The 25199-nt window shown below is 38.8% G+C and overlaps 2 protein-coding genes across 2 annotated transcripts; one reads left to right on the top strand and one right to left on the bottom strand.

The window, feature by feature from the left end:
- Nucleotides 1–2226: 2226 nt before the first annotated feature.
- LOC139473847 (perlwapin-like) lies at nucleotides 2227–4277 on the bottom strand. Its single transcript, XM_071256618.1, has 4 exons — nucleotides 4254–4277; nucleotides 3900–3965; nucleotides 3071–3167; nucleotides 2227–2528 (listed from the first exon to the last, which is right to left on the bottom strand). Exons 1-4 carry the CDS (start codon nucleotides 4275–4277, stop codon nucleotides 2227–2229), a joined length of 489 nt encoding a protein of 162 aa, XP_071112719.1.
- Nucleotides 4278–14768: 10491 nt separating this feature from the next.
- On the top strand, nucleotides 14769–24447 carry LOC139474457 (TSC22 domain family protein 2-like). The gene is made up of 5 exons (XM_071257493.1): nucleotides 14769–14804; nucleotides 19613–19684; nucleotides 21041–21128; nucleotides 21716–21877; nucleotides 22478–24447. The coding sequence occupies exons 1-5, from the start codon at nucleotides 14769–14771 to the stop codon at nucleotides 24445–24447; spliced, it is 2328 nt and encodes a 775-aa protein (XP_071113594.1).
- The last annotated feature ends 752 nt before the right edge of the window (nucleotides 24448–25199 follow it).

The raw sequence follows: 25199 nt of genomic DNA, 5'->3' as shown, positions 1-25199 counted from the left end.
ACGTGCGATCTTCAATACTATACATCCATCCATCCAATTGTATTCCACTGCACTTCCGTGTCCATGAATGTAAATAGAAAACACAACGTGAGGCTGTTAGTGAAAAATGGCGGATGTTGTTGTAAGTTTCCACAAAACACCGTCAAGCAAGATCATAACATCACCCATTTGTCTCACGATATCGACGTCACACACCTTGTGACCCCATTTCGTTACTTCTTAATTATAAGGAGGTCTAGAGTCATGGTTATTACATGTGGCATTATATTACTTTCTTCCTCATGAAGAAAATTACATATCAAATGATGATTAATATGTTTATTTCCAAGACTTATGGGGTTGATCGGGCTATAATCTACAAAAGCCTACTGGTGTCACTTTGGTAACCTAATTGTATCTATTTGAAACGACATTTCTTGTTATTTGAATTATTTGTTTATTTGGTCGAAATTTCTATTATTTTCTCGTTACTTTGATTGCTGAACAGCTTGCTGAGATTCATTCGTTTCTTTTTCCCTCTGACCTGTTGTTGAATTGGACACTTTACTTACGATTTTGATGAATTTTGCTTGGATGTTATTTGCGACCAATTGCTGTGAGCGCCATCTGGTTTTCTTATCAAGAGGTTGAGGTAAATCTACATACCTGTATAAATTTATACGAAAACTGCTTATATTTACTCAGTTTTTTGCTATGCTTCTTACAATATTACAGACCGCCTCCGGCGTCTAGTGAATAGAGCGTCTGCCCGCAGAGCGGAAGGTTATGGGTCCGATCCCCGGCCGTGTCATACCAAAGACGATAAAAGATTATACTTGTTGTTACCCTGCCTGGCGCTCGGCATTAAGGGGGTAAAACAAGGACTGGTCGGCTCGGAATCAGTATACTGAGTAAACCACGGCGTTTCAGTTTCATGTGGGAGGAAAGCCTAATCCCCAATATCCCGCTTCTAAGCAAAACGCCTCACGATTTTTCAGAGTCAATGAAAGTCAAGTGACAGAGTCAACCTGAGCACACAATCGAATAGCTGTTTTCTATCAATTTTGAATTGCTTTAAATCTTTTACAAAGTCATATTAAAACATGTCGGTAAGAAAACAATATTGTGGCAGTATCACGCGGGATGTAGGCTTGTATGCTACGAGTGATACTGTAACAACGTATAATGTCATTTCTGAAATAAATCATTATGTCAAACCTTAGCAAATCTAAACAAGAGTGACCAGATAATGACATATTTTCATACTGGAACGGTTCTCACTAATCCGTGCTAGAAAAGGATAGAAAATGAAGACTTCAATGAAACAGTGTCTGAATGAGCACGACAGAAAACATCATATCAATTTGTTAATCCCGTAATCTTCTGTGCCATATTATATATAAATTTGGTACCTATGATGTAAACTATATATCACGACATGTCAGCTTAATGTGGTAGGGAAGCCCGAAGTGAAAACTGTTCCCTGTACCTGAAGGGTATTGGAGCCCCGAAATAAATAAAAGCGAATAAACTAGTTCCACAATTATAAGAAATCTGTCCGCTATACGATTCCGACTATATGATAATCATGTGTTTATGGATCACTACCGATAAATGAAACTCTACTCACGAAGGGTGGGCAGGAAAATTAATGATCACTTGTTTCGTTCACCTGGCTGGTCACTGAAAGCAAGAGATGTAGATAACAATAACTTGTACTATGTTTCTTTTCATGCAATATACGAGCTGAGTACCCATCAGTAAGGAACACTGTAAGGGACATCTTTAATCAGGCTGAATATCCCAGGGAAGACAGCCAGAATTGAGTCATGTGAGGAAGGAAAGTCCAACGTGATCATGTATACGTTTACCACCTTGGTGAAACCACACGTAATGCGCGAACAAACCATGGGTTATAATCAGGATGAAACTGACAATCAAACAAACGATCCTGGCACTGCTAAGGGGTACAACTCTATAAAGCGAATAGCGGCGCCTTTGAAGACTGGGCAACATCTGACTCCTCTACCTTAAGAAAATATAACATCCACTTGTGCTAGTAATTTAAAACGTTTTATTGTAATTGGTAATTGCTTTTCTTTTGTTTCCTAAAAATATGAAATAAAACAATATCAACGTATAAAGAACATGATGTTCAGCCATGTAAATTGTTGTTTTCAGAAGGCTGGTTTGACAGATAGAAAAATAACAAGGTCACATTAATAACCAAATTGTATTTCCAGCACTTCACCCTTTGGTGAGAAAAGGGTAAGGACTAGCACATCTCCTTGGGCAAGACCCACAACACTTTGCTCGGCCATAGCAGTCAAAGTCGCTCCTGCATCGGTGTGGGAGGGGACAGTACCCTGGGTAGGGGTTCGCGATGTAGGGACAGAAGCCCGGTTTGTCTAAAGGAGGGGCTGGATCAGTACACTGTCGGGGACAGGATCCACAACACTTCTGGTTCCCAAAACAGTCAGCGTCATTGTTGCACCGTACTACACAAGCACCTATGAGACCGTCTTGCACTGGACATGATCCTGGTTTATCTGAAACAAACACCGTGGAGACGCTCTACATAGTTGATTTAGTTGGAGCAACTGTAGTTAAAATCTGCATAGATTTTGGGTTGGGTTGCATCTAGATCTGTAATTGAAATCTGAGCAGTCATTGATGCACTACATTTGAATATTGCCGTTAAAAGAAAACTGATTATCTTCATTTTTGGATTTTATATCGGATGATGTTTTATGAATCAAACAGTTAGATACGTAACTACATGTCATTACAAAGAAAAGCATGTTTTGAAAAAGGTATATAAGCATATTTTGCTACATATCTTAGCTCTTGTCTAATGTTGTAAAGGCACTGTATAATCTTCCCTCTTTTGTCCTTAAAGATTATATGGAAAACCAGCTAATGAATATTATAATGATAAAAGGTAAGGGGTCATGAATATTTTTGGTAGTGAAAATATCAAAAACCTATCCCTAAACAAATTCATGACCCCTTACTTTTTTTGCACTGTATAACTCATTCATATTGTTCAGTATTGGTAGCAAACAAAAGCCATCTCACTCCATTTACTCACTCGTTGGGACACATCTTGCAACGGGTGGTGGGCATGGAGTTGTAAAACAGAAAATTGTCTGTACCTGGCACGCAGTTCCTGGACCACACAAGACCGCCTGTACAGAAAAATTAATAATGAACCGTTGGATATGTTTTTTTATAGATTGTTATGTTTCCTTTAAAACGTGTAGCCTTTGGGAACAATGTAATTGCCTGATTAAGTGATAAACTTAACAAGTCAAATTAAATACATAGAGATATTCACTCAGACAGTGCATTTTTACGTGGTTTCTGAAGCAAAGCATTTGTATTGTCAACATGCAGGATATTGTCCAATTGTTTTATGTTTTTAATTCAAGATGCTTAAATGATTTGGCGCACTTCACGAGGTAAGACCCGTTTTATTAAACATATATCTTTGTTATCGATCAGATCGTCTTGACTGGGCGCCACCATTTTCTTTGAAGCAAATGCAAGTATTATGAGAGGTGGAATCTGATTGGTCAAAAGGGTGGTCATAGAAGGGACGTTACTCGTAATAGACGATCGAGCTACGGAATTCTGGCGTAGTTCGGCAAGAGTGGTAACTGGACTTTTGTAGTCAGTTAACATCCTTGCCTCGGGAAGATGTGCAACAGTCCAGTTACATGACGGCGGTCTGTGAACAGTTGAGTCTGGTCAGACAATCTAGCGACCCATAGTATGGGCAACAATCAATGCTTTCGGGGTAAGATGACGCCGAGCCTGACCACCTGGTCGCCTCTTACATACAGGATACGTTGCTGGGGACCAATTCTCCCCATGACCACGGGGATCATTAGTTTATGTACAGTCTGATTCTTACTTACGGCACAAGAACTAGGTGGCTGTGAAGGTAACGTTGCGGAGACCACAGTAGCGAGCAACGTAATTGCCTGTGAATACAATTGTGAGTGAGTGTTAAGGTCATATTGTAAACATTATTTCAATAAAATAGCTGTGATCCAGCTAAATGTGGGAAAAGCTCAAAGATACGTTTGTTTAACATAGAACCATCAAGATGTACATGAACGGTTCTTCGCAAAGATAAACTACGGACCATCAAAGCAGAGACCCACAGTTAAAACGAAATGGAAACAACGTAATCCTGTGAAAACAAATAACTGTCCTACATAACTATACCACATATGATTAAATTGATCTGAGGATTAAATGGAACTTACCAAAAGTAAGATAGGTCCTGCCATGCTGATTCGTGTAGCTGAAGAACTAATGAAGCTGCAGCTGGATAAGGCAACTTTATATAGATTTACAGAATCCTGCCAACGTGGCATCAATTCTCTCATGGAACGAGGACCCAATCAAACGTATTGCGGACGTGACAATAAGCACGTATTTTCTAAGGGCCGCAGGGTGTATGTGTATTGACGTACATTTATTGAGTCTGAAACAAGGTATTAACGTCATATGGGTATTTCAATCATATGTCGTTTTCAAGAAAACTGTACGACAGAATGATATAACATGTGTGTTGTTAGTTCGTAGTTATATTGTTGTATTATTGTATGATTGTCCTTATTTAAGGATAGAATTGGGACTGGATGTAGACTTGTGGCGGAAGAGGCTTTCGTTTATGTAGTGTAATACACTTTATCATTCCTCCATGTCAGAATAATGAGATCTGATTGGTTTGCGTGCTCTTGATAACATACATGTACATTTCTCAGCGGGAGAATATATCCCTTACACCCCTCCACGAACAAGACGGGTTGCGCGTGGACTTCTGAGAGGGAGAATATATCCCTAATACCCCGCTTCTAAGCAAAAAGTCAATGAAAGTCAAGTGGCAGACTTAACCACACAATCGAACAGCTGTTTTCTATCAATTTTGAATTGCTTTAAATTCTTTTACAATGTCATATTAAAACATGTCGGTAAGAAAACAATATTGTGGCAGTATAACGCGGGATGTAGCCTTGTATGCCTACGACTCGTGGTATAAAACCCAACGCGGGACGCATAAAACCGTGATGCTGCTACAACGTATAATGTCCTTTCTGAAGTAAATCATTGTGTCAAACCTTAGCAAATATTAACAAGATTGACCAGGAAATTACATATTTTCAAACTGGAACGGTTCTCACTAATTCCTGCTTCAAAATAATAGAAAAAGACTTCAATGAAACAGTGTCTGAATCATACCAATTTGTTAATCCAGTTGTCTTCTCTGCCATATTAAATATAAACTTGGTACCTATGATGTAAACTATGATTCATGACACCGATTAATGAGTGTTACTCTTGGGATTAAGAGTGAGTGAGTGAGTTGATTTTAACGCCGCTTTTAACAGTATTCCAGTTATATCACGACGTGTCAGCTTAATGTGTGAGGAAAGCCCGAAGTGATGCAGGTCTCAGAATTTTTACCACTTCGGTGATACCCACGAACATGGGTATGGTGCTGACAAACCTAGAAACATAATCGGGGCGAACCGGAAATCGAACCAACAGGTTTCTGTCGTGGCCAAGGGACGCAACTCTGCACAGCGAATCGCGGCGCCTTAGACGACTGGGTCACCCGTGCTCCCCTTGGGATTAAGAATATACATTGTATGAAACTAATGAAATCCAGAGAAGACAACCATTAAAACGCGATATACCAACACAGCGTGTACTCCACTGTGCTCTAATCATATGATCTACCACAAATGGAAAGCTTGATTGCCTTATTGTGACTGTTAGGGCTACCATAGTCAGCGCCTTGTTTTGACACCCAGCCCCATCACCACACCCTCATTAGACTTAATTGGCTTCGTCATTATATTTTGATCTTTGCACATATATTTGTACATATGTATATGCTTACTCGTTATTCATCTTATGATTGGTCAAGAAGTAGCTCTGAAACGTCGTTATAATGAATAAAAGAAGATATTATAAAAAATGTCATGTATTCACGTTCTTCCAACTTCTAAGAGTCTATCAAACGTCATTGTATGATCATTTGTAACAAACATGCTAATTACTACAATGTCCCAGTATACATACAGACATGCAGACTGCATGTGAATCAGATGTTGTTGTTTTTCTTTGAAGTGTGTGTCTAGATCTTCTGCAGGATCTTAGCAACTGCAATGTAATAATATTAGAAGCAACTGGATAGCGGAGCTACCGCAGGATACTAGTATTACAGTGCATATATTTCATTGTACCTTTTTATATTTTTCACAAATTAAACTTCACCTAGGAATTTCTAATATGTCTTTCTCGTTTTTATTGTCTGCCATGACGGCTGCCCCTTGGTCAGTTCATTCACGCGAACATTAGAGTACGTAATCATAGATAAATTCAGCGTGTCCTTCCGCCGCGGCCATTCTCTTGATAAATGTTTTGTTACCACCTGGCGCAGGTTTTGACCATCGTCTAAAACTGTAATCAAAATCAACACTTGTTACCCAATACTGAAATTGTTCTGTTACCACCTGTTTTGTGTAGTCAACTTTGACAGCCTATGGCAGATAACATAGACGGAAATTACAACTTCAAAGTAATTGTTAATGTGATACGAGTAGAGCTGTGGGGGTAAATAACTCCTTGGGTGATGGTCCTCGGCACACTTGCTTGAATAAACCCTAATGACCTCACAGCTCTCTTCTCTCTTGTTTCAATATCTTTCAACATACCAGATGCATATACAGTTTATATTTCCGTGCAGTAGCGTAGCGTACATGTAGCTTAGTCAGAAAACGGCTCCTAGAGTTAACACAACTGTTTCAATCAAGATTTATTTTATACGTAGGTCGGTTATTCCATACTTTCAGACAGTCCACCGATCAAAGGTTATATGAGCAGTTTTGCCTTCCTTGCGCGATTACAGAATAGGCTATAACGACGCATTTAATATTTCTTAGGTTTTATCCTTATGAAGCAACTATCTGAATATATTGTAACTAGACCCGTCAATGATACAGTTGTATACGGTACAACACAGCCTACACAACAATTTCATTACCGTAGTCAATTAAATACATTTATAGGCATCCTTTATACTACATAACAACGTGCATTCAAATGCGCACCGTTTAAGTATACAATTACCGTTTTCAATCCATTAGTCCTTATCGTCTAGCTCCGTAGATTTTATGGAAATGTGCGTAGTCAGTAGCAACTTAGCCGTCTTGATACATTACCATAGTCACCAAAATAATCACTAATCAAACTAATAGTTACACCAACTAAAACCGCTATATATTCTACCGCCTACATTCATATCTTTATTTGGATCAAATATTTACCTTCCTTATTTACCGAAATTAATATGTTTTGAAAATTATTACTAAAACTACAAATATGAATGTTTACCGTCTTTATAAGTATATGTCATGTTCCTCATCTGAACAGTTTGCGAAGTCTACCGTATATGCTCTACGAATTTATTTTCGTTTAATGTGAATAGCAATAAATTGTTTACCGTAGTTACCCAAAAAAGGCGCGACATACCACACATAGAATTGTCATGTAGGTTTTACCGTACATGCTCTATTAAATTGTTACAATTACTCAATTTAGCTGTTAAGAAATGTTATTTGGCATGACCGTTATTTCTCTCGTAAATATTGCATCCGTGCATACCGTACATACTCCAATATAACATACAATGCTTTTATTCCAAGATTTAGATTGAAACTGTTAGGATAGTATTATCATTATTATCATTGTACTTCACTATTTTATATTAATTACTGTGACTTGAATGATATGAGACACTTGCTTGAATAAACCCTAAGGACCTCACAGCTCTTCCCTCTCTTGTTTTAAGGGTAGCTCCCAATAGTTAATTCCCCATATCGAGGCCTGACAGTTATTTGAATCACCTCAAAGCTGTCGTTCTGCATGAGTATTTCCCTACCAGTACATATTTCAATATATTCAATTATATTACTACTTACAGTAAGGGATGGTGGGATAGCCTAGTGGCCAAAACGTTCGCTCATCACGCCACCGATCTGGGTTCGATTCCACACATGAGTACAATGTGTATAGCCCATTTCTGGTGTCCCCTGTCGTAATAGCTTGAAATGGCTAATGCGACGTAAAGTCATAGTCACTCACTCACTTACAGTAAACAAATGTGTGTAGTCTACCTTCGTGGTATACCGGTGATTCAGTTAAAAAGTACCCAGTGATATAACTTCGAAGAATTTGGATGCAATGGTCGGAAATAGTATCTGAAATTATTGTTTTATCAGGAATAACATATTTCAATATCGTGTTACTTTATGTATTTATGTGATTGCTATTGCACTGATAACGTTTTTTGTGATTGGGAAAAAAACATCCTGTCAGTGAAGAAACCTGAGCTTATTAAAATGTAAGAAAGTTATGGAAGACATGCGTTACCGAGCTCTATAACAAAGTTAGCGCTATATTGAATGGTGCAATAGCCAGGGAACATTTACTAAGATGTGCATTCCGTATACTGGCGTATCGATAAATAGACCCACGTGTATCGTATCGTTGGTCAAGTATCGCGATGCCATCGGAATATCGGTGTGTCGTTTCTCCCTTTGTTTATTTCATCAAATAATTGACGACGCCTTGTATTCAAGGGCGCTGTCATCCATGTCAGGGCTGTTGAATAACGCACAGACATACGGCGCTTCTAATCAATGATAATTCAGGGACCGGGATGCACCTGTCAGTTGTAATTGATTGAAAGACAACTATTTCCCGGAGTTGGAGGATCGTGGTATAACTTGTCAGTCGTAAAGTGACCTCGCCCTTCATTGGTGTGAGTGAGTGAGTATGGTTTTACGTCGCTTTTAGCAATATTCTAGCACTATCACGGCGGGGGCACCAGAAATGGGCTTCACACATGATACCCATGTCGGGAATCGAACCCGGGTCTTCGGCGTGACGAGCGAACGCTTTAACCACTAGGCTACCCGACTGCCCCCTTCACTGGAGAATAAGCCTCGAAAGCAGATCTTGATGGTCGTATTCAAACTCGAAACAGATGAGCATGCCATATTTCATATAGTCATTGTGTGTATTATTTGGCTGATACCCATAAATACTTATGCTGAAACATTTTAGACTTCAAAATAAGATTTGTTAAATTTGGAATTTTTACTGAAAATGAAAATGATCGTGAAATCGTTAAGTATTATCATATCGCTTTTATCAATAATTTAGTTTGAAACACCTATAGATGCCTAGGTTCATTTGAACAGCAGTTGAAATTACATTTACATTTACATATGTCTTTTGATCTATGATTAAAGTGACTTCAAATATGATAAAATATTATCAACCGCCACAGAGACATCACCAATCGAATCCCGTGAAGAGTCCGGGTTAGAATTGCCTTCAGCAACCCAATAGGCATGCTTGATGTGTGAGGATCTGGTGGTCAGGCTCGCTGACTTGGTTGATGCATGTCATCGTACACAATTAAGTAGATCGATGTTCATGTTGTCAATCACTGGTCCAGACTCGATTATGTACTTGAATCATAGTCATATGACTTGAATATTGCTGAGTGTGGCGTTAAACAAACGACACGGACAAACAAAACTATTCCCGGTCATCTCCAAATGCCAGCACGCTGGACAAAGTATATCATGAAATGAGCAAAACGCGTTGTTTGAAAGCAGAGAAAACACATTCCATCTCTGACAACGATCTTTTAAACATCTTTTTTGTGCATACATTGCAAATCCAACTAATCCTGAATCTGTGATGTATTTCCTACAAAGAGAAACTGGAAGCAACTGGTTAATAAAACCATTCATGAATATGACGAAAATATGTGGCGCAGAAAAGTTTCTGTCAATACAGGTCTTTCACGCTTCATGCTTATACACACAAAGCTTTCTCACCATATATTATGGCGACTAGCATATCTGTACCCCGAACAGAGGTCAAGTTTTAAATTTTGTGTCATCACGAAACAAGACTTCAAGGGACTGTTTATTGTGTAACAAGCATGCCTTTGATTATGATAATCACATCATATTACATTGTGAAGCTCTACTGCAGGAAAGAAATGAACTGTTTCAACTGTTATTGATCTGCGTGATGTTGAAACCTATGTCCAGTATGAATTACAAGATGAAGAAGATATGTTGTCATTTTTCTTTGGTGCTGATAATCACTTCTCACAATGTATTGATATAGTTACATGGGAATCTGTTAAACTGATATTTTCTGCTTATGTACTTACACAAAAGCCTTACCTTGATTATGTCATCTGATCTAACCTTTTGTACTGTGTGAATGGCATAACACTGGTGCTACTGTCTTGTATTGTATATATGTACAGGTAATATGAGTTTGTGTGAATACGTTTGATTAATTATGTATAATCTTCGGATTAACTTCTGGAGGAAATAAAGAATATCTCTCTCTCTCTCTCTCTCTCTCTCCCTCTCTCTCTCTCTCTCTCTCTCTCTCTCTATCTATCTATCTATCTCTCTCTCTCTATCTCTCTCACGTAAATGTCTTTTCCCCGTGTAATTCATTGAAAGCAGAGAAAACACATTCCATCTCTGACATCGAACATGTTACCTCCAAATGTACGTGAGAGCTGAAGGGAAGAACAAGAATCAACAAGTTGTCATTTCTTTTAACGCAGGTATTATTCCTTATCAAATTTATATCAATAAATTAAATTAGCCATGGTAAGTGACAGTGTTATAATGATATAATATCGTATGTATGTTTATATTAACATATCTATCAAAATCAACTCTACTAAATGTCAATGTTTCATAAATACAGAGTGACATTTGGTTCAGTGAGTGCTGACGACTGTATTTGACAACAGTCTCAAAGACCACCTGCGTCTACGACAGATGTACGAGTGTCAGAACATAAGCTCGCGGCGACTTGTCATGCCCTCATTGACGCGGGTCGTATTTTTTTTTTACTTCACAAATAATACTTGAATCATGTTTTATTCATTTTGCTGATAAGGAATAACAGTTTATTCATATAATTTTCACCGCTATTTTGCCTTTAACGTGCAATGGATTCTGTTTTGGTGGATAAGGGATACTGGTTTGTCCCTGGCGTTAACATTAAATATTTCCAAACGAACCACTTTTTCACATTATTATGAATACCAAGGGAGTATCTTTATGTGGATCAGTTGCCAAGGTCTATCACTTCTTTTATTCCACATTTTAGGTCTCCAAGCAGACGATATAACATGTCAATAAATGTCGTAGACCAAGGATATTGATTCTGTAAATTTTATATGTTCTAGCCAACCAGGAGAATAAAGACGAAATTCATGTTCTTTTTATTTGTAAAAAATATACGAGTATTACACACACAATCAATTAACGATAAATTTGTTGAATTCTAACAATGAAGATGTTGTCAAGTCGTTAAGCAATGTATTTGAAGCATGTATTTACATTGGGTGTATATATACTACTCAAAAGAAGTTAAGGATCACCCGATTCTTTTAGATAGGGGTAGCCTATGGCTAGTTGTTAAAGCGTTAGTTCGTCAGACTGAAGACCGTTGTCGATCTCTGATATGAGTACAATGTTATGTGAAGCCCCCGCCGGAATATTGCTGGAATAAAAACGGCGAAAAATCACAGTCACTCACCCCTTCCTGTCATTTGTTTATACTAGTAAATCTTTTATGGAGCCGAGCTGATCATTAACCATACGAAGTGATAATAACGTTTGACAAGATGCAGAAACATATATACACTTATCTAAACTCATTGGGAAGGTAAGTCAGTCGTGAACTGAAAAAGCAGTGGTTAAATCATTGGAAAGGTAAGTCAGTCGTGAATTGAAAAAAGCATTGGTTGAATCATTTGAAAGGTAAGTCAGTCGTGAAATGAAAAAGCAGTGGTTGAATCATTGGGAAGGTAAATCATTCGTGAATTGGAAAAGTAGTTGTTGAATCAATGGAAAGGTAAGTCAATCGTGAAAGCAGAGGTTGAATCATTGGGAAGGTAAGTCAGTCGTGAATTGGAAAAGTAGTTGTTGAATCATTAGAAAGGTAAGTCAATCGTGAATTGAAAAAGCATTGGTTGAATCATTGGGAAGGTAGGTCAGTCGTGAATTGAAAAAGCATTTGTTGAATCATTGGAAAGGTAAGTCAGTCGTGAATTGAAAAAGCAGTGGTTGAATCAATGGGAAGGTAAGTCAGTCGTGAATTGGAAAAGCAGTAACTGTTGTTGAATCATTGGAAAGGTAAGTCAGTCGTGAATTGGAAAAGCAGTTGTTGAATCATGGTGCTTGTAAGTAGTTCCTGCAATAGTTGACCACACTATCTATTATGTGTGCAAATGGCCAAATATCCACCGAATACATATTTTACACGTTGTTTCAAACTGGAAGAAAACAGTTTCATTGTGTACAACTGGTGATAAAGTACTGAAAGTAAATATTATTTCGCAGAATATCTTGAAATAACAATGTATAAACTTGTCGTTACCATGCTTAGGCAATCTTCTTCAATATGAGGGGGCGGTGGGGTAGCCTTGTGGTGACAGCACTCGCTCGTCACGCCGAGGACCCGGGTTCGGTTCACCACATGGATACAATGTGAAGCCCATTTCTGGTGTCCCCCGCCGTTTTTTTGCTGGGAAATTGCTAAACACGGCGTAAAACTATCATCACTCAATCTCCAATATGGTCACGAAGAAATTAGAAATCCACTTTTATCTTATACTTGTTCTAATGGGTCCCTAAATCTTACCAACCGATTAATTCATTGTCGTTTAAAGGTATATTTAGTCAGAACGTCATGTTGAAGATTTATCATCAATCTTCTCTCAATAACATATTGCCCTATGCCTGGAGCTCTACACATGGTACACACATGTGTCAGGCGTATAGCAAATGGACGTTAACTAATAGATGCTAACCCACTGATACCCTTAAACAATGCCCAGGAACATAAGCTTGTATGTATGTGCGACATGTATACTTAGATGTCTTAGAGGGCACTAATTGATTGTAACAAGGTAGTGTGCATTGGGACATTTGGAATGCCTGACCCAGAGGCTTTTATGTTGACTATCTTCAGGCCACATGCACATTCATCAACGCATTTACCGACACTCTTCCAGGATGGGCATAGAGAGAGTGTTTACCTCTATGGCATAACGGCAGCATGACTCGAAGCCATTGCGTCCAGGCTGTATTCAAAAAGGTTGATTTGTGCTGAATGGACATTTTCGTTATAAAGATAGTTGGCGACGAGGTTTACCTTCATTCCAAGGAAAAACTTGCCAAAGATGCCAATTCTTTTAACGTACCAACCTTTAATTTAGGCATGTCTGTAGTAATTCATCGAAGTGACAGATATCATGTTCATATGTTTATGTAATGTCAAGACAAAATGCAAAGAAAGAGGTATGGACGATAGAAAAAAGTAATAAAACGTTTTTGTTTCAAACTTGAAAGAGACAGAATTACATTTCTATTAGAAACATTAGATGGATCTGTGTTCCAATACTGAAATGTTCACAGTTGACATGAAATAAATTACCTTTTCTCCATCTCGTTGAATTTGTATGTTCCTGTATGTGTCATATTCGACAAACTCATAAGTGTTCCCATTCAGTTCTTGATGTACTTTAGAACACGTACATGTAAGATTTTGAAATTGTCATCCGCCCTTAATTACATCATTGGCAAGCTTGAGAAAAAACCGTTAATATGTTTAAGATGCTCTGGAATTTTGCTTGGCTATGTTGGTAGCCAAGACTACAATTCAGTTTTCAGTCCCGGGCATTGGATAGTTTAAACTGGTAATTAATATCATGAGCAACACCCCACATCGTAGGTGTAATGTAACACAAATCAAGGTGCCGTGTCTTTCCACCCAATCAAAGTAGTCGTCCGTACATACAGCACTAGATTAAGAAACCAGGATCTGTAATTGTAACCTGGAATCTCGATTGGGGCCTTGTTTTTTAGTATGGTGCATCTGATATTCTTTTGAGAGTGGTGTATATGATACGGTGTGTGATTAATAAGAAACAGCTATATTTATGTAATAGGGATGCCTACATTATCGAAAATGGACAAACTTGGCTTTTAAACCCCCTAAAACCCGAGGGGAAATACTCTTCAAAATCTCGGAAACATGTTGGATGCGATATTCCATATTTGTTTTATGTTCTTTTTTATTTGTAAGGGGTTATGTTTGAGCATGCTTGCTATACATATACATTGGGGATATTTGCCGGCTCAGTATCCATGTCAGTGTCTGCTAATGCCTGTGATCCATGTACACATACCATGACTAAAACCGTACCGACATCCAGGAAGTAGTGAAGAAGGTAAGATGGCTCCTTTCTCCTCTTGTCAGTCTCGTCGCAAATGTTGTGACAGGGTCTAAAATTATGCGTTGGTTCTGGAATCACAAAGCCGTATACTGGGGTCATCCCAGACATAAATAATTCCCTAGTCATCGTCAGAAGAACAACATACCAACAACAGTCAACCGGTCACATGTCATGCCCAGGTGAGCTTCATGATCTCCCTTCTCCATCACTTCCAGTTAAAGCTATTTGTGACCAGTCACCTCCCCATACCCCGACGTTAGTCCCTCCCCGTCCCTCCCGCTTGCCCATTCGTAATGAGATGACGCGTAGACATGTGACGTCAACTTTAAGTGGATATTTGTTTCACAGCCATCACTTTCGGGACAGTCCCAAGCTTGACTAGTGGACTACACGGGTCTCCTCTGGAATAAGCATGGACATTCGCGTATTAGCAAGCGTGTTACTGATGGTACGTATGCACGATAAGTTGATGTGTCATCAGGGGGTGTCATTGATACCATGAATATGAATATGAGTTTTAATAAGGTTAATATTGCCGTAACCCCCAAGACATTCATCTCAAGCCAAATACAACTCGATTATTTTTCAAAACAAATTATGTATTAATCATCAACATCTGTTTATTTTGGCTGTAACTTAATGTAACTTGTTTTATTGGGGGCACGGGTGACTCAGTTGTCTATGGCGTCGCAATTCGCAGTGGAGAGTTGCATCCCTACGGAACGCTAGAAACCTATGATTGTGGGTTCGAATCCCGGTTAGCCCCGATTGTGTTTCAAGGTTTGCTAGGGGCCAATTGTGACCCGAAATACGCACGGGCCTTTTACCGCTGGACATTTGTAAAGATGCGTTCATTAAATCATTTCATAACAACATATAGACTAGGGTTCCTTAGGCAAATATATACCATGTTTCTAACAATGTGTTCCTCGGGTCAACTTTTGTAAATAACCCCAAAACTTGTTTTGTAAAGGTATCTTTTTTCGTTAATTTTCTCAAATTTGAAAAACGTGCCATTCTACTTTGCGAAATGGATGCCACATAAAGAAAGTACACCGTTATTTATTTTTCGTTGAATTTGATTATGTCCATTAAATCATCACTCATGCCTGCAACAGTTTCTGTGGCTGAGAAATGTTGTGTAAATTGAATTGATTGGTTCAATGAAGACTGGTGTAAGAAATTAATTGGCAACCACATGTTTGCAACCACATGCAACTACCATGTTTGAAATGCTGTAAAATTTTGCCGAGAAAAGCAAATTTATTGATTTTGAAAGATAATTTGTTTGAGATACCCATTAGCAGTTGTGTATTATGCAAAACAAATATATTGTTTTGATGGGTTTTTTTTAAAGAAATTAAAAGAAAAACCATGTAGAAGTATTCTTTGAGTGCTGACTAAGCGCCAGTATAGTTGATTGTTTCATAATATAATATATATGTCCCCCCCCCTCCCCCTCCCCCTCCCCCCCCCCCACCCCCCACCCCCCCCAGCCAACATTCCGTTTGATCAACATTATCAGGACAGCTTCGACTTAGTGGGCTTGTTTCATATTCTGCTAAACAAGCGGTTTACGTAAGCCTATGTCATCGATTGAATCAAGACGTCGTCGCATTCCTGTGCTGTGTCCCACTCCTTGCCGATCTGTTTCTTTATGCACACGAGTCGGAATTTTTGCTCGGATTGTCAAATAGAAAAGAAGGGAATTCGGGCCAAAAACCTAAACTTAATCTTCAGGTACATCGTTGATCAGGTATCGTTCAATAACGGTAAATAGCCCATTCTCGGCCACTGGTTTACCCACATGAACGAGAAACCAGTGAAACTGCCTAACCTGCTTTAGATCTGTAGTGTGTACATTCAAATTCAGAGTAAAAAATATATAAGAAAATATAAGATTTTGTCAAGAGTGATGACTTCTTTTTTCAAATTGTTAACTTTCCCTTTTTGTCGAACAATATTCCAGCAGCTCCAGCAGCTCCAGACTTTGAGTGATTCATAAACATGATATAGTCGAACTCGTACAATGGACTATGCCTTAAGCAGAGATTTCTTGTTAATATAGAAAGTGTTGTTTTTTTCAATTTATGAATACAGCAAATTTCATCCATCTTAGTTTATCTTTTATCATACTCGGAGGTATTTGGAATAGCACAATCGGGGGTTTGGGTTTTTCACCAGCTATGAGTTTAACACAGTGAATGGATGAGTGCACTATCCATCATCCCGTGATAAATAATGGTAATGCATTTGTTGTTCCCAGTTTTATAACCGCTTTGGCTATGATATATCTGAACTTCACAGCGTATGGAATGTACTTCAAGGACAAACCCAAATAATAATATTGATGTCCAGTACTTTGTCACCACCAGAGATAAACGTACTCGCATGATTTCTGTCGACCTTTGCAGATTTTACAAGTTTTTGCCGATACAGATATAAAAGTTGATTGGGTTTTCATTTACGCGATCATTCATTATCATTAGTTGATTTGCTCTATACTTGATTTCATGTATGCAGCTAATACAATGTTAACTAATCATTTGACAAAACATTTAGACATATTTAGGCACCTGTTTATCAATTTGCTTATGAAACATAACAAAGGACGAGGTATGATGCAGATTTTGTTTGGCCAACCTTTTGAACGCTGGGAATAACAGTTGGTCTGAAATATGGGAAGCAGTTCGGAGCTGTATTGCTTATATGAATTATAATATGATTTTCGTGGATAATATGTGTGAAAAGACACATTACGAAAATCAAACTATGACTAAACCCCTGACCAATGTTGAATATTGAATATTTTTGCACATGGCAACACCGTCATTGCCTACATCTCTATAGAAAAAAATCAGGTTGCATCACAGACTCTCCGTAATCTCTGATAATTGGCCTTTTCATTCATTTTTAACATTCCTCTAAATTTGATATTGTAAGTAAACTGTTTAAATGCTTTAAAAAGTAATATGTTACTTGTCAATAACATGTCAGGTTTTTCCCTGAACATGAACTGTACAGTTCTTATGGTTCATCTTGACGTCGTAGAAGATACACATGGCTGAGACATATGTGAACGTCGTCGACATAAATAATAGTTCGTGGCTTCGAGATCCGGCATTATGGGGGACAAGTATCCATCAACACGGGACGTCACTGTCACAACACTGTATCACACAGGAGGAGGTTTTTGTGCCCCGGGGGACATTGTACACGTTCCTTTCTTCCTCGAGACTATAGGCTTAGGACTCCCATACGCACTATTAAATATTGGGGTTGGTTTATAGCATGGATTGTTTTTGTGAAGACGCTGTGAAAAGTTTATAGGCGTAGTGGTTAATTGCGAGTGTGTCAGTGTAATATATTGTCTTCTTTATTTGTTCAGTGAAAAAGTTGAAACACTGAATTGGGGACGGTTGTATTTATTTCATATTGTGTCTTTTATAAGCTTTCTTTATTTAAATCTCGCTACACAGGTCTCTCTGTGGCTAGTCCAGTTTACATTTCCTCGCATCATCATCAGTGGTGGTGGTGGTGGTAGGACATTTAGTGGATGTTATTTTCTTGAGTTAATTTGACAACTGAGAAGCCTAATTTGTAGTTGTTTCACTTTTTATTTAGCCAAGCTAATACATTTCGTAAATAATATATAACATTCTTCGACTAAAATAATACCTATCACTGTATTCGAATGTGGCACCTTTTCCTATCTAAATAAAAGTACCCATTAGCCATAAGATTTCTATCGTTTATAAGGTCTTACCGGTCTGTAAAATGTGCCCACTGGTGTCTCCGCCGTGATATCATTGGAATATTGCCAAAAGCGACTTAAAACCATACTAACTCACTCACTCACTGTAAATTAATTACCTGCTACAGGCAACTCCACAGCTAGAATACAATAACTTCATTCCTGGTGACGCGTGTCCATCATTCCTTTGACAGGCATGTGTAATAGAAATAGGCCCACGATGTCACGATGTTCTAAACATAGCTGCATGCTACATTCTAGCTGATACTTAACGTTGCTGTTCTGTCGGGATGCTGTAAATGTTACTACGTTTGGTGTATTTTAAAATCATAAAAAATGTTGAAACTTCTTCCACTCTAAAACACAAAAAAAATGTAATAGGATGAAAACCTGTTATAAAATACATTGTATACCGGAAATAAGGTTTACGGTAGAATAGACATATTTATTGTAACCATATGTTAGTGAAAAAATTTCTTGTGTAAAATGAACATGAAAAAAGGTATATGACTGTATTACTAAAATATACGTTCATGCCCTTCGCGCTAATCTTTTTGGATCGTTTACACTGTGTGTGACCTCGCCATATGGAAATCAACTCGGGCACGGGACGTGTGCGGTTCAACATGTTACTGAAATCCTGGCATGAAATGTCTTCCTTATGGCCATCTATTTTCAGAAAGATAATATTCTGTTAGCCTTGTCTGTAAACTGCTTTGTTGTATGTTTTATACATACATTGATAAAGGGAAAGTTGGGCTTTTTCAAATTTTCAGCAACTTAAAAAACATCTTGTTCTCAACTATTTTTATCTTTGAAGAAAACACCCGAAGAAAATGTACAATCATTTCTTGTAAGAACAGTTTAAAAAACGATACATTTTCAGAAATATTCCTTCGAGTTTTCGAGAAATCTCAACAATATGTTAACCGGTAAATATAATCTTTTCCTTATGAAAATGTATAATTCTATTTGGGGATATTAAACTAATGACTGAACTTGAAGAAATACAACTCAGACATTATTCTAAAAGAAGTGATTGGCTAATGTTGCGTTGTTGAAGTTTATATTTTAAGGGGCATTTTTCGCCGAGTTGTGTACGGAGCCGCAATTCACTATAAAGAGTTAAGTCCCTTGTGCGCGCCAGAAACTTATGATCGTAGGTTCGAATCTCGGTTAGCCCCGATTATGTTTCAAGGTATGTCAGTTTCACCAAAGTGGTAAATGTCTGAGCCCTGCATTACTTCGGGCTTTACCCACACATGAAGCAGACACGCTGTGATATAACTGAAATACTGTTCAAAGCGGCGTTGAACCGTTAAATGGAATCTGTGACGGCAGATAACTAGTTATGTTCTCTGGTGATGGGGTATTGAATTTACTACGAAAACATCTGAAGGTTTACGCGGACCTCTTCAAGTAGTTCATGTACTCAAGTATATTGGAGATAGCATTATTTGTATGTTAACAAACACACAACTTTTCTTTTTTGTCTTTTGCAGGGGGCGGTGGATGCCATGTTCAACATGCCCGCCAACTTCCCCATGCCACAAGGTTATCCGTGTGATATCATGGTACGTCAAACACAATCATTGCCCAGGTGATATATATAACTGATGGTATAATTCTCACATCATGGACCGTTAAACACAATCATTGCCCTGGTAATCTATATAACTGATTGTATAATTCTCACATCATGGTACGTCAAACACAATCATTACTCCGGTAATATATATAACTGATGGTATAATTCTCACATCATGGACCGTTAAACACAATCATTGCCCTGGTAATCTATATAAATGATTGTATAATTCTCGCATCATGGTACGTCAAACACAATATTTGCCTTGGTAATATATATAACTGATAGTATAATTCTCACATCATGGTACGTCAAACACAATCATTTCCCAGGTGATATATATAACTGATGGTATAATTCTCACATCATAGACCGTTAAACACAATCATTGCCCTGGTAATCTATATAAATGATTGTATAATTCTCACATCATGGTACGTCAAACACAATATTTGCCCTGGTAATATATATAACTGATTATATAATTCTCACATCATGGTACGTCAAAAACAATCATTTCCCCGGTAATTTATATAACTGATGGTATAATTCTCACATCATGGTACGTCAAACACAATCATTGCCCCGGTAACCTATATAACTGATTGTATAATTCCCACTACCTTGGTACGTCAAGCACAATCATGTCCCCGGTAACCTATATACCTGACTGTATAGTTGTCATATATTATGGCACGTCAAGCACAATCATGTCCCCTGTAACCTATAAACCTGACTGTATAATTGTCATATATTATGGCACGTCAAACACAATCATGTCCCCAGTAACCTATATACCTGACTGTATAATTGTCATATATTATGGCACGTCAAACACAATCATTGCTCCGGTAACCTATATAACTGATTGTATAATTCCCTTTAACTTGGTACGTCAAACGCAATCATTGCCTCGATAACCTGCATAACTAATTATAATCCTCATAAAGTAATGTAGTGTTTGAGATAGATAAATACTGGTATAATTCCGTTCAATCCAATATTGAACTCACCAGTGTCAAATATGATGTCCGATGCAATTTCCTATTTTGGCTTATACCATGATGTTCCTGTGTTAGTAGTATTTGACAGGTTCCACCGGTGGGGCAGGGTATGCTTACCTATCCAAGAACAAATGGTATCATCACTGACAGTGATTCATGAACACATGCTTATTATTTTGTCGGAATCGTCCAATAGACTCGGTTTTAGCAGAAATTTCTCATGATTATGGAACGGGTTTTGTCGCTTATTTTAACCTATATACTGCAGCTTGTTTTCCTAACGTTGCCATCACGATATTATGATGTCACGACTCCTCTACCTATTTCTCATCGCCCAGGACAAGCAGTGTCAAGGAGACATGGTTTGCCGGATGGTGGCAACCACTTGTTTCAATCCACCCTGTGATGCTGTTATGGCGTGTGTGGGTAAGGCTATATGGTTTGGTATTGTTTGTTTTAACAGAATCCATTTTGTAGTTGCTGAAACATTTTGGTCATGGCATTTAGAACAGGGCATTGCCGTTACTTCCTACAAACAACTATGAGAAACATATTATATTGTCCCATATGACTTTGCAAGAAGCCTATTTAAGGTATCGATGACGCCTAGTAGTAGTAGTAGTAGTAGTAGTAGTAGTAGTAGTAGTAGTAGTAGTAGTAGTAGTAGTAGCAGTAGTAGTAGCAGTAGTGTAGTAGTAGTAGCAGCATTCGCATCAGTATTATTAGTATTAGTAATAGCAGCAATAGTACAAGTACTTAGTAATAGTAGTAGTCGAAGCAGCGGTATACGTAGTTGTGGTAGTGGTAATGTGGCGGTGGTTGTTGTGGAATAGTAGTAGTAGCAGCAGTAGTAATAGCAGTAGTAGTAGTAGTGGTGATGGTTATACATTATATAGTAGAATGTAACATCGTATTTACTGTACTTATCGACAGTGCTTGAAATATACAATTTGAATCTGTCATGAAATGTGACATCTCTGAGTACATGTATTGTCTGTCCTCGTGTTGACCAGAGCCCCCTCAGACGGCACTGGCGTCATGTCCGTCCGGGTTCCCTGTGATGGCCGCTGACCGGCGGACGGAGATGACCTGCACCCCCGGGGCACGGCAGTGTCCGAAGGAGTCCACGTGTTTCTTTGATGCCTCCGAAAGCACCGCTGTGTGTTGCTGGAAAGGTATGACATGTACATGTATTGATCACTTCATTCACATTAAACCGAAAAAGAACATTTATGGATTTTTTATGATAAGAAGTCTAAGATAACGATCACCAGTTGCGTATTATTTATTGCTTAAACTACATCTAAAAAATACGAAAACCACGTAGAAGTATTCCTCTAGTGCTGACAGAGTGCCAATACAATTCATTTATTGGATATAATATGATATAACTTAAGATAGTTTCAAATGAAAATCAAAAATGATAAAATCACCAGAAAGGCATAGTCTCTTTTGCTCCTCATTATATAACGGTTTTACTTGATGATTGCATTATCACCATCTTTTATATGACTTTTATATGAGATGATAATGCTCTAAAACCGTAGCATCTGGAATAACACAAAACATCAAACGGGTTTTTAAAAAATAATATTGAAATACTTAAATTTTTCAGTCTTGTTCTTATCCATTGTAAGTAAGTGAATGGGCTTTAGTTCCCTTTGAACCGTATCTCAGCGATATCATATGGTCCCTAAGTAGTCTATTGTAAGAAGCTACTCTATACAAATATAATGTTATTCCATGGCTACGATACTCCCTGATATATGTTGCAGTGTACAAACAAGGACAGTGCCCCAAGCCCACAGGTCCTGGGTTCTGTGCAAGGATGTGCCAGGACGACGGTGGTTGTCCTGGTGACCAGAAATGCTGCAGCAACGGATGTGGAACTCAGTGTATGGACCGCATGCCCCTTATGTCAGACTCAAAGCCTGGCAACTGCCCCATGATGCCACCGACAATAAATGGCCCCTGTTCCTCGATGTGCATGGGTGACTTCATGTGTGGAGGCATGATGAAGTGTTGTCCCAGCTCGTGTGGTCAGACTTGTATTAATACACAAATGGGCCTTCCCGGAATGACGTCTCTCGGAGGTCTTCCTTCAGGTCCGTCTCAGAACTTCCTCGGACGCCTTCAATCCCTGTTCAGTAATAAAAATCCTGGAGGAATAATTCAACCTTCTCAAATGGATTCATTTTTTCGTCCAATGAATTCTCCCCCAAGTCAAACATCATGGCAGCAACAGCAAGCTTCTAACAGAATGCAGGCACCTGGTCAATCTGGATCAATGCAACAAAACCAAATGTCAGGAATGCCACCGGGTTATAGTCAAGGTATGGCAAATAGTCCCCAGCCTTTCCAGTCAGGGTATTCAACAGGACCTTCATCTGGATATCCAAACAATATGCAAAATGGATATCCTACTGGACTTAAACCAGGTTTTCAGGCATCCCAACAAGGATATCAAACAGGATCAAAACCAGGGTACCCAACAGGATCTCAGTCTGGATTATCTTCAGGAACTCAATCTGGACCTCCAACAATTGCTCCACAAGGGTTCCAAACTGGAAGTCAATCCAATTTCCCGTCAGGGCCTCAGGGAGGTTTTCCTATGCAATCGCAGCCTATGTTTCCACCAGGATCCCAGTCAAGGTATCAAACAGGATCTCAACAAGGATATCCCATGATATCCCAGCAGGGATTTCAAAACAGATCCATATTCTCGCCGATGGGATTCCTCGGGGCTCAGATGGGATTACCAACAAGATCTCAACCGACATTCGGTTATCCAAATAACTTTCAGCAAGGATTCTCAAGACAACCTCAACAACAGTTTGCACAACCAGCTCAGAGAGGAGGAGTTCAATCGAATCAGCCTTCTGGATTTATCCCCGCCACAGGGTCCCAGTCAGGAATACAAACAGTTGCGCCATCAGGAATTCAGCAACCAAATCAAGTTGCTCCCCAAACTGTAAGCAATACACAAGTACCCGATTCTACAAACCAACAACCGTCAACTCCCAAATCAGCAGAACCAACATTCTTAATAGACATTCAACCTAATTCCAACATAGACCAGCAGACTGCACTTCAGACTGCCCTGGAAAGCATCATGGCTAAAAATCATCCCAAGCCCAAAAGTCAATCAACTGAACCAGGTCTACCAGCTACAACCTCTACTCAACAACCAACAGTACAATCAACAGAACCACCAACAGAAGTACCCACCAGTCAAGCAACTTCATCAGCGCCGACGTCAACGGGTACAACAGATCCTACCAAAACTGCAACTGCAGGTGAATGGACACCACAGACCAACAGCACCGCTGTTGATATATCAGATACAACAACGAGCACATCAACAGCTGAGCCTGCAACAACGTCTACCAGTTCTCAAACCGAAACAACTAGCGACCCTACCCTAGCGACACCTCTGCCACCATCACAAAATAGTCCAGTTTCATCCCAGGCAAGTTCAGCTGATCCTACGCCAGTAGCCCAACTAACCCAGCCAGATAGGCCATCGGCCACCTTCACAGCTATGCCCCAAAGCGGAGGACCCCCGAAGCCAGGCACCTGTCCTGTGATGTCTGCCGTGGGAACATGTCAGAATACGTGCATGGTCGATGTTAACTGCTTGGCAAATTACAAATGTTGTGACATTGGACCATGCACTGTATGCATGCACCCCGACATGGCCCCTACTACTTGCAGCTGGGAAAAGAGGATGATTGGTGGATGTTAGATTCTATTCGAACGATCTTACTCCTGTACATAGACCGGTCCTGCTGATACTGGTGTCTTGTGGGTTATGCTAATTAAACTGCATTTCCACTGAAATGATTTGGGTAGATGTGTTCTTTTGAGGAGTTTGCTTTTGTTATAGACTTTTATCTAGCATCATGAATATAACATGTGTACACACCTGAAAAATGTTATCGATATAAATCCCCGTTGTTTAGGCACTTAATCAGTGTTTGCTTTCATTTTGTGCCCTCGCATGTGAACAGATTCCATTTCCCATAGCTGGATGTCTTTGACAGTTCAGGAACATGCGGTTTGATAATTTTGGAGTGGTCATGCATTTGATATTGGGCCTGTATACCTTCACAAGTGACTTGAACTCAGGGGCAAAAGAAACTACATCTCTAAGTTGATTTTATCCTGTTTGAACTGCCTTGCCTCTTAGTCCGCACACACAGAATACTTTTACATGTGGCTTTATTTTTTAAAATATAATTATATTTAAAACTCATAAGATTAAAACAAATTTGCATAATACACACCTGCTGGTGTGCATCTTAGACATCGTATCTGAAAATCAATAAATTTGCCTTTTTGGCACAAATTTACATAATTTCAAACATGGTAGGGGGCGTGTGTTTGAAAATTTATTTCTTATCCAAGTCTTCACTGAACCAATACATTTTAACGCAAGATTACCCAGCTACAGATTACTTTTTCGAAAGTTTTGCAGGAATGAGTGACAGTTAAATA

The sequence above is a fragment of the Haliotis cracherodii genome, unplaced genomic scaffold, assembly GCF_022045235.1.
Source record: "Haliotis cracherodii isolate W230 unplaced genomic scaffold, xgHalCrac1.p SCAF_3, whole genome shotgun sequence".
Taxonomy (NCBI): Eukaryota; Metazoa; Mollusca; class Gastropoda; order Lepetellida; family Haliotidae; genus Haliotis; species Haliotis cracherodii.
Note: the sequence above shows the minus strand (reverse complement) of the source record. Positions and strands in the feature narration are given on the sequence as shown.